Source organism: Manacus candei, unplaced genomic scaffold (assembly GCF_025592945.1).
Source record: "Manacus candei isolate 608988 ecotype Guabito, Panama unplaced genomic scaffold, ASM2559294v1 h1tg000064l, whole genome shotgun sequence".
Taxonomy (NCBI): Eukaryota; Metazoa; Chordata; class Aves; order Passeriformes; family Pipridae; genus Manacus; species Manacus candei.
In genome coordinates this window covers 1,568,821-1,581,136 of record NW_026138112.1, presented here as the reverse complement: position 1 = coordinate 1,581,136, position 12,316 = coordinate 1,568,821, and the positions used below count along the sequence as shown (strand labels likewise).

At 65.0% G+C, this 12,316-nt stretch overlaps 2 protein-coding genes across 2 annotated transcripts; one reads left to right on the top strand and one right to left on the bottom strand.

The window, feature by feature from the left end:
• Nucleotides 1-375: 375 nt before the first annotated feature.
• On the bottom strand, nucleotides 376-6,531 carry SLC8B1 (solute carrier family 8 member B1). Its single transcript, XM_051805298.1, has 15 exons — nucleotides 5,694-6,531; nucleotides 5,031-5,183; nucleotides 4,880-4,932; nucleotides 4,717-4,774; nucleotides 4,358-4,463; nucleotides 4,067-4,234; nucleotides 3,873-3,980; nucleotides 3,734-3,790; nucleotides 3,372-3,502; nucleotides 3,050-3,191; nucleotides 2,551-2,672; nucleotides 2,198-2,351; nucleotides 2,029-2,109; nucleotides 1,424-1,488; nucleotides 376-1,346 (listed from the first exon to the last, which is right to left on the bottom strand). The coding sequence occupies exons 1-15, from the start codon at nucleotides 5,844-5,846 to the stop codon at nucleotides 1,146-1,148; spliced, it is 1,752 nt and encodes a 583-aa protein (XP_051661258.1). The 5' UTR covers nucleotides 5,847-6,531; the 3' UTR covers nucleotides 376-1,145.
• Nucleotides 6,532-7,812: 1,281 nt separating this feature from the next.
• Nucleotides 7,813-12,252, top strand: PLBD2 (phospholipase B domain containing 2). Its single transcript, XM_051805300.1, has 12 exons — nucleotides 7,813-8,338; nucleotides 8,475-8,568; nucleotides 8,674-8,832; nucleotides 9,265-9,365; nucleotides 9,801-10,015; nucleotides 10,093-10,187; nucleotides 10,258-10,418; nucleotides 10,536-10,631; nucleotides 10,957-11,028; nucleotides 11,145-11,297; nucleotides 11,431-11,593; nucleotides 11,725-12,252. Exons 1-12 carry the CDS (start codon nucleotides 8,109-8,111, stop codon nucleotides 11,890-11,892), a joined length of 1,707 nt encoding a protein of 568 aa, XP_051661260.1. The 5' UTR covers nucleotides 7,813-8,108; the 3' UTR covers nucleotides 11,893-12,252.
• Nucleotides 12,253-12,316: the final 64 nt, after the last annotated feature.

The following is a 12,316-nucleotide window of genomic DNA, read 5'->3' as shown; positions in this document are numbered from 1 at the left end:
ACCACGAGCCCGCTCGCTGTGCTCCTCCCCTGGGACCGTGGGCAGCCCCTCCCGTGTCCCTGTCCCCAGGGACTGAGCGGTGCCTCCCACCGCCCGTGCTGACCCCTGGCACGACCGCGACACATCGACCGTGTCACATCCTTTCCCAACGTGAGGGGACATGTGACTGCTCCTGGGACAGCGGCTGCTGGTGAACCCAGAGGAAACCACTTTCCCAGACCCTGGGGAACACCGCCCTGGGTGGCCTGGGGTGTCACTCCCAGCTCAGCCCCCGCTGTTCCCTCTGCCCTGCAAAGGCTCCACGCTGAGTAAGGGCTGTGTCACGCCAGCAATAGGGCAAGAGAAATTGCCCTCGCAGCAAACAGAAGCCAAGGCTGGGTTTGTGAGGTTTTATTATTGCAATTTTTTTTACAGTGTCTAAACCTAGTCCTGCCAGAGGCTAACACTGTGTCGAAACTTCCAGGTCCTTTCCTACAGCTCTACCCGCCCCAGGAGGAGGAGGAGAAAAGTAGGATCTGAAACTCGGCTTGAAAAACATCACTAAAAAAAGCAGGGGAAACCAGCCTCCCTTGGTTTGGTGTTTGCTTTTCCTCCAGCTTTGCTTGCACTAAACCCAGCGCTGCCCTGGAGCGCTGACTCACCTTAACCCTGTCTGGCTCTGCCCCAGCTGCTATTCCAGCCCCACGGTGCCCACACAGAGTGTCCTTTAGAAGGACAAACATCTGCTTGGACTTTTAGAGTTACCCTGTGTTACACAACGGCCCCAGCCCTGTCCTGGACCAGCTGGATGGAGGTGAGGAGGGGAAAGTGAAGTGGTTGAGGAGGTAAAGCCTCTCTTCTTGTGCCCCAAACCAGAGCTGCCCCATCCTCTGCCCCTGCCACTGGGACCAGAGGCAGCCGAGGTCTCGACCTTGCTCCTGCCCAGGGCTGCCATGAGTTAAACAGATTAAACAGAGCGAGCAGAGGATGTGGCCAGTGACTAACAACTCCCCTCTCTAACCACAGCCATCCTCTTTTCTGAAGTGAAGGCTGAGGGCTGGGCTGGCACCTCCAGCAGCTCAGCTGGGGTCAGGGTGCCCTTGTCCCCCTGGCAGGGACAGGGGAGGGGCAGAATGAGATCCAGGGCTGGATGTGATCCCCTGGGGTCAGTCAGAGGTGGAGAGATGGATCACCCTGAACTCGGTCAGCAGGGCCACGCAGAGGAACACCAGGTAGTAGGTGATGAGGCAGACGCCGTAGGCCTTGCCCAGCTGGAAGCACTGAGCTGGCACCGACACGAAGGAGAAGACCAGGCTCAGCCCCAGGGCCCCTGCCAGGACCCAGACCAGGAGGCTGTCGGGCTCCAGCTGCCAGAGAGATGGGGAGTGATGTGGGGTGACACCGGGGTCCTGCTGCCAGCCTGACCCGTGTCACCGTGCCTTACCTTCACCAGCGGCTGGCTGCTGCTCATCTGCAGCAGGCAGCCCAGTCCCACTCCAACCAGGATGTCTGGGGCACGTTCAGGATGGAGACACAGCACAGGAGACCTCGGGGCAGAGACAGAACCAGCCACATCCCTCCCACCCTGGGGAGGGGCACAGCACTAGCCTTCCTCCTCCTTTCTGCACCCCATGGTTGTTGCCTGGCCCCAAAGCATTCCCCTGCTTGTGGTAAATACAACCGGGAGCAGTTGAGGAGGAGAGGCTTCAGCCTGGTCTGGGGACCCGCCAGAGGGAGGTACAGGTTCTGTCTTCCCCACTTTCCCTTTGGCAAATCCCAAATTTGCCAGACTCCAGCCCAAACTCCCACCCTTCTGGGGCTGGGAGAGCCATGGGGACAGTGTGGTGCTGATGGCTCCACCCTTGCAGCTCACAAATACCACACCAGCCCCCCCACACCGTGAGGACATCAAGGAGGTTGCCAACATCACTGGGGCTCGGGGCTGGATCCTGCCCAGCTCCTCTCCAGGGGTCCCACAGGACCAGGCCCTCTCCTGGGCTGTAGGCAGGGAAATCGAGGCAGCCTCTGCCCCTGGCACCCAAAGGATACTGAAGATGATGCCCCCGAAGCAGGCGGAGAAGGCCATGCGGGGATAGCCCTGCCGTGCCATAGTGAGGTCGGAGAAGGTGTCTGCAGAGGGAGAAGGGGAGACCTTGGGGGATGGCAGGGGGACCCCAGGGTGTGCCTGGGGGGTACTGGGGCACAGCAGAGCCCTCACCACCGATGCTGTTGCCCCAGGCCAGCAGTGTCAAGCCCAGCACGGTGTTGCTCAGCTGGAAGATGATGCCCAGGGTCCGCAGGATGTTCACCAGCTCTGTGGCTGCGGCGTTGATCCACATGGCACTGGCCAAAAACCCAAGGAAGGCAAATACCTGCCAGGAAGAGGTGCAGGCTGGGCCCTGGGTACATCCCACAGGGCCCTGCCCACCTTCAGTCAGTCATATCCTTCCTAGGGACACTGGGGAATGGGAAAGAGGTCCTGGCTCCTGCTCTGCCCCCAGGACCCTCAGCCCAGACCAGAGCAGGCTGGGTTGGTCCCCAGTGGGTGTTCAGGGCTGGAGGACACCTTACACAGTGATACTTGGGCGGCTCCTCGTTGCTTGTGGTGATGAAGATGATGACGGCCAGGACAGAGCCAACCAGTGTGACCAGTCCCCAGACTGGGAAGACGCCCTGGATCTGGTACAGCCCATCTGCACGTAGTGGGGAGAGGGGACATCAGAGCAGCTGGGGCAGGATCTGACCAAACTCAAGGTAGGAGGTAAAGCCTTGTCCTCTAAAGTCACCTCTATCCTAAGCCCTCAGAGGGCTGCTCCCCTCAGTGCCTTAGTTTCTCCAGGCAGGCCAGGCCTGCTCCATTTTTACTCCAGGTCCTGGATGCTGGGACGCCACCCCAGCCCTGTGAGGGTACATCCAGCTGCAAACCAGGCCTCCAGCTTGGCTCTTCACTGCCCATTCTCCCTCCCCAGAACAGGGAGCCAGCTCCGAGGGGCTCCTATAGTCCCCAGGGCTTTGGTGGCCACCTCAGTCCTGTCCCCTCCTGGGAGCTGGGAATGCCCTGGACTCTTACAGGCGCCCGACTTCAGGGTGAGGATGCAGAGCAGGGGGCTGGTGAGGATGTGCAGGCAGTTGAGGGGTCTCTTCCAGTTCAGGTCATCCTTGTCAGGGTCCACAACGGGAACAGTGAGCAGCAGCACCAGCTCCACGGGCACCTGGGGTGAGGGACCCCCAAGCTGAGACACTCTGTGAGGTGCCCTGTGACCATCCCCAACCCGCCACACATCCCACCATCCCCACTCCAAAGCCTGGGGGGGTGACACAGCCCCAAGGGCCGGCAGGGTTGGGGATGCCCCATGGAGGGGCTTCTCCTGGCTCATGTCCCCCCTACTCACCCTGAAGGCCTTGAAGAGCCGCCAGTACCAGGGCTTCCTCCTCCACTTGCGGTAGTCCAAGGGGCTGAGGGCCGTGGTGAGGATGCGCAGGGAGGTCTCCTGGGAGGGGAGCAGGGGCCGGTACTCCTCACCTGAGAGGGGCCACAGTGGCTGAGCAGGGTGAGGGGGGGTTCCCTGGGCTCCCCCAGCCCTTCCAGCGTGGGGCTGCAGTGCCCTGTGTGCCTCCAGGGGGATCCACCTGCCCCAGGGCAGCAGCACCCGGCCATGCCCACCCCATGGACTCAGTCGCACATGCAGCAGCCTGGGGGTCTCTGGGACCCCCGAGGACAGAGCCAGCCCCAAGCCCAGCAGGAAGAACATACCGTAGTCACTGCTGTTCGTGCCTGAGGGCTCCGGCTCTTCGGAATCCGTCGGCATCTCTGCGGGGAGGAGGAGTGGAGGGGGACAGTGGAAGGAAACCCCGACACACCCGGGGTCCCCCCACAGCCAGGTGGCCCTTACCTGGCTCCCAGGGCCCGGGGGGGGCCGTCCCGTCCCCCCGCTGCCGCCGGTGGATCCAGGTGCAGAGCACCACGGTGACGACGTAGAACACGTACAGCCCCAGGTAACCTGGGAGGGGGGAGTGATGGGGGGGGTTATGGCACCCCCAGGCTGCTCCCACCACTCCCCAGCCCCAGCACCCCCCCAGCGCTCACCCAGAGCCTCTCCCAGCCTGATCCTGCCGAAGTAGAGGACCATGAAGGTGAGGAAGACGGCCAACATGTAGAAGATGACATCCCTGAGGAAGGGCCTGGAGGCGGCCGTGAAGGGCTTGACCAGGGCGATGCCCCCGGCCACCACCGTGGTCACGAACACACCGGCACCTGCCAACGCCACGGGACCCTCTCAGCGGGTGGGAACATCCCACGGCTCCACAATATTCCCCCCAGACACAGGTCCCAAGCCAGCAGCTCCCAGGGAGGAGCTGGCAGTGGGGGTCCCCTTACCAAAGATGGCCCCGATGGCCAGCCCCGCTGTCCGGGGGTCAGAGAAGGCCACCACGGCACTGAAGACATCCGGGGCCCCATTTCCAAAGGCCAGGAAGGTGACGCCATGGAGAGGGCACGTCAAGGAAAAGGCCTGGGGGTCTCTACCCCTGTAGGGACGCAGGGGGGCTGTGCATTCCCACCCAGTGCCAGCACACGACCGCTTGTCCCAGTGCCACCTCCAGGCTCACACTCCGAATTGATTTCCCCTGGCACAGTGCCAAGGGGACACAAAGTGACCCTGTCACAGCCACCTCCTCTGCCCTATCCCCACATCCCCCCCTCCCTGGATGAGGTCCCATGTGCTTTGCCAAGGATACTGCCACGTTGTGGGACAGCTTCAGGTTGGTGGAGATGGCCGACAAGTTGGGGCAGAAGCTGGAAAGGCAGAGAAGGAGGCGGAGAGGGTTGATGAGGCTGCTCGGAGACCATGGGGCTCCTGCTCACCCCGGGGACCGTCCCCTTCTCTGCGGGGCCACTCACAACTTCTCTGCTGTCACACCGAGGATGATGAACAGGTACAGCAGCCAGAGAGCCTGCGGGGTCAGGGGTGGCACAGAGTGGGGTCAGTGGGGTCCCCCCCCACGCCCCCACAGCGGAGCATCCCCCAGTACTGCCCTGCTCCCGTCCTTACATAGAGGGTGACAGCGAGGGGCAGCAGCCGGGGGGGGAAGACGCAGAAGACCCCATTGAGGTAGTCGAGGAAGCCCCCGTCCATCCGGCAGTCGGGGTTGGATCGGATGAAGCGGCACCACTCGGAGCTGTTCTGTTTCCGAACCTCCCAGCACTGCGGGGCAGAGCGGGGACTGCTCGGCCGGGTTCCCCGAGCCCCTCCCCGCCCCGAGCACCCCCTGCCCCCCCCGAGGGCTGCCATCGGGCACCCTGAGGTGCACTGCCCACCCTGAGCACCCTCCTCTCCCCACATCGGGCACCCTGCCCCTCTGCGGGGCTGCTTTCGGCAGGTCACCGTCATCCCTGCCTCAGTTCCCCCGTCTGTGCTACATGTGCGTGGGTGAAGGGCTGTGCCAGGGCCAGCAGGGGTGGAAGCCCTTGCCCACACCCTTGTCCCTGTCCCCACACAGCCCCCATCCAACCCCGGCCATGGGAAGGCGCCGGCCTGGCAGGCGGCGAGGTTTTAGGAGGAGAAAAACAGCAGCGGAGGAAATCCTGGTGAGATCCCAACTGCGATGGCGGGGACAGGGCAATCGGGGGCGGGACGGGACGGGATCCCACTACCCCGGCAGCACCCAAATCCCTCCCGCTTCCCCCCAAACCCCACCGCAGCCCCCAGACTCACATCCAGGGCCCGTCCGTGGCTCAGAGCATCCCCCCCGGGAGAGACCGTGCGCCCCACGTCCAGCAGCAGCGGGGTCCCGGCTGGCTGTGCCCCGGCCAGGCTGAGCACCCCGGCCAGCCCCGCGGCCCCCTGCCCCATGGCCCCCTGCCCCATGGCGGGGGGCAGCACCGGGGGGCACCTACCGCCGGCAGCAGCCCCCGGGGGGAGCGATCGGGGACTGCTCCCGCACCCCCATCCCGCGCTCCACGTGCGGGGCGAGGAGGGGTTAAAAATTAACAATAAAATCAGAAATTATTATTTAAAATAAAAAGGATAAAAAGGATAGAAGGCAGAGCCCCCCGCGGGCGGGCTGAGCCCTCGCCGCCCCGCCACGTCCCCGCCGGGGGGGGGCTCAGCCCCGGGGCCGCCCCGGTATCAGAGAGATGGGGGTGGGCACCCACACCCCAGGCAGGACCAGGGGACCTGAGGGCACCCCCAAAAGCGGGGGGGGACGGGGAGACCCCGATGCGGGGGAGGACGGGGACCCCGAGGGGTGGGGGATACCGGGCAGGGATGCGGGGGGATGGATGCGGGGGTACCCGGGGACCCCACCCGCGGCGCGCACCCACCGTGTCGGCGCGGCCCCGCTGCCGTGCGCGGGCAGCTGATCCCCTCCGCGCCCCCCCCGCCTTAAAGGGGCCGCCACCCTTCGCCCTTAAAGCGACAGCGGCACTTTCCCACGCTGGTGGCGGGGTGGCAGAGGAGGGGGGACACGCGCGACTCTCTGCCCCATCCCGTCCCTCTCAAGCCGGGACACCCACCCTGGGTGCTGCGCCCACCTACAGCCCCCTTTGGGGTGACCTTCTGAGAGCAGGTGAACTCATCGCAGGCACGGCCGGGGATGGTGAACCGGGGCTGTGCAGATCCCTGTGCCGGTGGCTCGAGACAGAGGGGCCGGGGGTGCTGCTGGTGCCCCTCTCCGCCCCGGTGTCCCCCGCTCCGGGACACCCCAGCCTCGACCCTGCCCTGTGCAAGCCCCCCAGCCGTGTTTCTGGGGGGAGGATGTGCAGCTTAGCCCCCATGGCTGGAGCCCCGACATCCTGATGGGATTCAAGGATCCATGTCCCACCCTAGCCAGTCTCCTCAAAGTCGCATTCTGCCCTTCTTCCCGGGCAGAGGGGAAAGGAAGGAAAATAAAAAACATAGGCAGTGCCCAGCTGGGAGCGTCTCCCAGGGGTTCCCAGGTCCCCCCGCTACCCAAAGACCAGTGGCACCCACTGGTGGAAGCCTTGGCCCCACCAGGAGCTGGCCCGGGGCATGGCCCCCAGACCCCGCTGGGACAGGGATGCTTTCTCAGTCGGTTTTTCTGTTTTTAGGCCAAATTTGGGTGCTTGCCGCGTGTCCCTGTGCTCCCCTCTTGGCTTCTGCACCCACGAGTGGCCGGGTCCGGGTGCCCGGGGTGGTCTCACACAGCGCTGAGCACAGGAGCGGGGACAGGTGGGCACTACCGGGAAATTAACCGCAGCAACTGGGAGCTGGTGGGACGTGCTGGGCCACCATGTGCCCACACAAGCGGTGCCTCTGAGGTGCCGCCCTGCCCAGAACAGCCCCGGGCGTGGGGCATCTTTTCCACCTCCACTGGGGGACTCTCCGGGGGGACTGTGTGCAGCCCACCGTGACTTCACCACGCGAGGCCGAGCCCTCTACCCCCGCCCCCCGGGACACCTGCTCCGCAGGGAGACTTTGCCCGCCGGAAAAGGAGGAGGAGGAGGAGGAGGAGGAGGAGGAGAAGGGGGAGGCAGTAAACAGGCGCCGCCCGCTATTGCACAAGGAGGGGCTGCGGCGGGGCTGGGGCCCACGGGGGGACCAGCACCTCGTGTGTTCCCCTGCCCCGAACCCCCGTGGGGCCTAGTCCCCCCGCACCAGCCCCAGGTTTCACGAGCCGCCCTTGGCGGGCTGCAGCGGCTGGGGCTGGACCCCCCAGGGCCATGCGTGGTCCTTAATGGTGGGACATGGCTGGGGCTGGGGGGGCGACCTGCACACATCTCCCGTGGGCGTTGGGGGGCGTTGAAATGGGGGCGTGAATATGAGCGTGGCGTCGTGGGGGAGTACGATAGGAGGGACGCAGGTTGTTAGAGGGCTGCGACGGTCCCCAATCCCGCAGGGCCGGCTGGCGGGACCAAGGTCACGCCACAAGACACGCCCCAAAATCCGCCCCTACTCGACGTTCACCCCACGGAGGGCTCGCTGGGGGCGTGGTCACCCCGATCGCCCCGCCCCAACCGGACCCGCCCCATTCATGTCATGGCGGGACGGCCGAAGGGGGCGTGACCACGTTTAAGCCCCGCCCCAACAACACACCGCCCCATTCACACTACGGGGGCGTGGCCTCACCCGGGTCCCGCCCCGTTGGCCCCGCCCCGCGGTGTCCCCGCCATGGCGGCCCCGCGGGCGCTGCTGGCGGCGGAGGTTCTGCTCTCCCCGCTCCTCTCCCCACTCCTCTTCCCGCTCCTCTCCGCCGGACCGGCCGGGGCAGCCCCCGCCCCGGCGCCCCGCAATGTCTCCGTGCTGCTGGAGCCCGGCTCCGGGCGGCTGCGCGTCCTGCCCGGCCGCCTCCCCGCCGCCGTGGCCTGGGCCAGCCTCGATGACCGCATCCCCCACGTCGGGTAGGGACGGCACGGGCTGACCCGGGTGGGGACGGGCATAGAGCCGAGCGGGGATGGGTGGCGGGGCTGCCCCGGGGGAGCCTCGTCCCACCCATCACCCACCCTTGACCGCCCTCCGTGACCGTGTCCCCCCCAGCTGGGCCTTCCTCGAGGTGACCACCAACGCCTCGTACAATGACAGCCTGCAGGCCTACGCTGCCGGGCTCGCCGAGGCCGCTGTCACCGAGCAGGTAAGGGGTGACCCCTCCAAAAATGGGGCCCTGGAGGACACGTCCCCTTCCCTTCCCTTTTTCCCCGGCTGTCCCCCGCCGGTGACGCCACGCTGTGCCCCCCAGCTGATGTACATGCACTGGATGAACACCATGGTGGGCTACTGCGGCCCCTTCAAGTACGAGAGCGAGTACTGCCAGAAGCTCCGGGACTACCTGGAGGCCAACCTGGGCTGGATGGAGGAGCAGATGGGGAAGGGGCAGGACCCCGAGTACTGGCACCAGGTGAGGATGGGGTACCCCCACCCCAGGAGAACCCCACTGCATCCTCCTGGGATAGCTGGGGCTTCAATTCAGAGGCGGGGACAGGGCAGTGAGATGTCCTGGCTGGGCTCCAGGCAGGATGACAGGGATGTGGCCACGTGGATCCCCCTCCCTGGGGCGAGAAGAAGTGACTCGTGACTTTCTCAGTGCTGGAGCTTCACGTGGTGCCTTTGGGGTGCCCAGGGGGTGACTTGGCCACCCTTGGGCACGGGTGCTGAGTCATGATCTTGCTGACAGTGACACTTCCCCCTGTGCCTCTTCCTGCCTCTGCAACAGCACTGGGACCCACTGGATCTGCTGCGTCCCCTGGGGGAATGGGGGAGCCCATCCCCCAAAATCTCTCACCCCTCTTCCTCGGGGAAGCCGGGTGCCAGCTCTGTCCCCTGTCCCCAGGTGCGCCTGGCCCTGCTGCAGCTGAAGGGGCTGGAGGACAGCTACAACAGGCGCCTGGACTTCCCCCGGGGCAGGTTCACCCTGGCACCCTTTGGCTTCCTGTAAGCTCCTTCTTGGAGGTGGTGGAGAGTGGGAGGTGGTTGTCTCAAGGTGTGGCTGGGGCATCCTGTGGGGACAATTCCTGCATGTCCAGGGACAGCCAGTTCTGCTCCCAGTTCACCTCATCCATGTTCTGTGGGTGCTTGTCCTCTGCTGCTGGGGCAGGATGGAGCCAAAGCAGTTTCTTCTCCTCCCCACACCATGATCTGGGGAGTGGGTCCCCCCACAGCTCCTGCCTCAGTTTCCCCACTGCTGTGCTCACCCTTCCCTCCCTGATCTGACTGCCAAGGTGCTCCCAGCACAAGTGCCTGCATTAGTGTGGGATGAATAAATGGCTCCAGCCTGGACGGACAGACAGACAGAGAGCTCTGAGCCAGCTCAGCTCGTGTGCTGGGATGTCCCCCCCCTGGTACCTCATATATCTTGCTTCCCCTCAGGCTGCTGCAGTTGGGGGGTGACCTGGAGGACCTGGAGTCTGCCCTGAACCGCTCCTCCCTGCAGCGTGTGCTGGGCTCAGGCTCCTGCTCTGCCCTAGTGAAGCTGCTGCCGGGCAATCGGGATCTCCTGGTGGCCCACGACACCTGGAACTCCTACCAGTCCATGCTGCGCCTCATCAAGAAGTACACGCTGCCCTTCCGCGCCTCAGCCGGCGGTGCGTGGGCTGGGCTGGGGGGGCTGCGCCTCACACCCCCCTTCTGATGCCCCCCTGCCTCTGCATCCCCCCTCCAGGCAAGTCTCAGATCCCCGGGAGCATCCAGGTGTTTTCCTCCTACCCCGGCACCATCTTCTCGGCGGATGATTTCTACATCCTCAGCAGTGGGCTGGTGAGTGGCTGTGGCGCTCGGGGACCCCTCCCCGGCCCCGCTGCCCTGCCCCTCACTGCCCTCCCCGCAGGTAGCGCTGGAAACCACCATCGGGAACAACAACCCGGCGCGGTGGAAGTACCTGGACCCGCGGGGCAGCGTCCTGGAGTGGCTGAGGAACATCGTGGCCAACCGGCTGGCCCGCAGCGGGCCCGAGTGGGCCACTGTCTTCCGGCGGTTCAACAGCGGCACGTGAGTGGGGTGGGGTGGGGCACGGGAATTTATCCCCAGGGTGAGGTGGGACTGGATGGAGAGTCCCTGGGAGGAGGCTGGCTGCCAGAGGGATGCAATTCCTGTTCTCTGTGCCAGTTACAACAACCAGTGGATGGTGGTGGACTACAACGCCTTCACGCCAGGCGGAGCGAGCCCATCAGCGGGCGTGCTGACCGTGCTGGAGCAGATCCCGTGAGTGACCCCGTTCCTCCCTGAGCAGCAGCTCCTGTGCTGAGCTGAGCCACAGTGGAAGCATCTCCTCTCCCATCCCTGTGGGTTTGGGAAAGCCCTGGGGGTCATGTCTGCCCCAGCCCATTGGGTGGGCAGTGGGAAATGGAGATGTGGCTAAAGGCTCTGGGGATGCCTGTGTAGAGGTGATGGGTGCCCAGCACCCCTGGCTGGGGTGGAACACGGTAAGGACCTCCAGCATGTGTCCCAGCCCATCCTAAGGCATCTCTCCTTATCCCCACTGGATCTTTCCTCTCTGCTCTGACCGATGCTCTTCCTCCCAGCGCAGGGGCCTGGTGGTAGAGGCTGATCTGACAGAGCTGCTGTACCAGCAGGGCTACTGGGCCAGCTACAACGTACCGTGAGTGCCATTCACCCCATCCCATCCACAGCTGCCCCGTAAAGGGGGGCAACAGTGCTGGGCCTTGCCACCCACCCCTCTGTTGAGTGCTGACTCTCTGGGTGTCCCCCCCCCAGGTACTTTGAGGAGATCTTCAATGCCAGCGGGAACCTGGAGCTGGTGAGGAAGTATGGAGACTGGTTCACCTACGACAAGAACCCGCGGGCCCAAATCTTCCGCCGGAACCAGACGCTGGTCCATGACCTGGACTCCATGATCCACCTCATGAGGTCTGTGCTGGGGACCCCCCAAACCCGGCTGTTCCACACCCCCCAGGGCTTTGCGACCTTTGGGTGTGATATTTTCCCATCGTTGTAAATTTATGTCTTCCCCGTGACTCACTCCTGGCCCCTCTCCTGGCAGGTCCAACAACTACCTGCAGGACCCTCTGTCACGGTGCCGGGGCTGTGACCCCCCCCAGAACGCCGAGAACGCCATTTCTGCCCGCTCTGACCTCAACCCCCCCAACGGCACCTACCCCTTCCCTGCCCTGCGCCAGCGCTGCCACGGCGGCACCGACATGAAGGTGGGGCATTCAGGCAGCCCCATTAGGGGGGATCTCCTCTTGCAGGGGGCACCCCCCCCTGCAGCTCCCCCAGGCTGTGCTGCCCGTTCCACTGTGCTGATTCACACCTTGTTTTGTCTCCCCTGCTCCAGGTCACCTCCTCGGGCATGGTCCCCTCCTTTGGGCTGGTGGCTGCCAGTGGCCCCACGTGGGATGATGTGCCCCCGTTCCGCTGGAGCACGTCCCCCTGCAGCTCCCTGCTCCACATGGGCCACCCCGACCTCTGGACGTTCCCCCCGGTCAAGGTCCACTGGGACTGAACAGGCACCCGTGGGCTGATCCTGTCCGTCCATCAGTGGGTGTCTGTCCTGTGGAGGGATCCCTTTAGGGGTCAGCTGGGTGTGGGGGCACCGCAGCTCTGTGATACCCCGCCCTCCCCTGGCTCTCTCTGCCTCTCAGGTCCCGGGTGTGCTGTGCAGGGGGCTGAGCCCCCCATTCTCCCTCCCCGCCACGGGGCTCTCCAGGCCTGGGACCTGTCCCTGGGTGCTGACACCTGACTTGGGGGGCTCTTCCCAGAAAAAAGCAGGTCCTGGGATCCTGGGGCTCGCCCCCGGGGCAGGGAGGAGGGCAGTGAGCTGGCGTGGCTGTGACAAATAAAGCGCTCTGTGGTGGTGGCGGTGCTTTGCTCTCTGCCGGACTCTGGGGTGGCTGCTCTGAGGGTTGGGCTCACACAGGGGTCTTGCC

What these genes read in the sequence shown, in the direction of transcription:
- SLC8B1 (XM_051805298.1), bottom strand. Translation starts at nt 5,846, where the DNA reads ATGGGGCAGGGGGCCATGGGGCAGGGGGCCGCGGGGCTGGCCGGGGTG. An exon ending in AGCCGCCCAAGTATCACTGT is followed by an intron (nt 2,352 to 2,550) that starts GTAAGGTGTCCT and finishes TCTTCCTGGCAG; the next exon opens with GTATTTGCCTTCCTTGGGTT. An exon ending in CTGGGGCAACAGCATCGGTG is followed by an intron (nt 2,110 to 2,197) that starts GTGAGGGCTCTG and finishes CTCCCTCTGCAG; the next exon opens with ACACCTTCTCCGACCTCACT.
- PLBD2 (XM_051805300.1), top strand. Translation starts at nt 8,109, where the DNA reads ATGGCGGCCCCGCGGGCGCTGCTGGCGGCGGAGGTTCTGCTCTCCCCG. An exon ending in CGGCGGTTCAACAGCGGCAC is followed by an intron (nt 10,419 to 10,535) that starts GTGAGTGGGGTG and finishes TCTCTGTGCCAG; the next exon opens with TTACAACAACCAGTGGATGG. An exon ending in TGGGCCAGCTACAACGTACC is followed by an intron (nt 11,029 to 11,144) that starts GTGAGTGCCATT and finishes TCCCCCCCCCAG; the next exon opens with GTACTTTGAGGAGATCTTCA.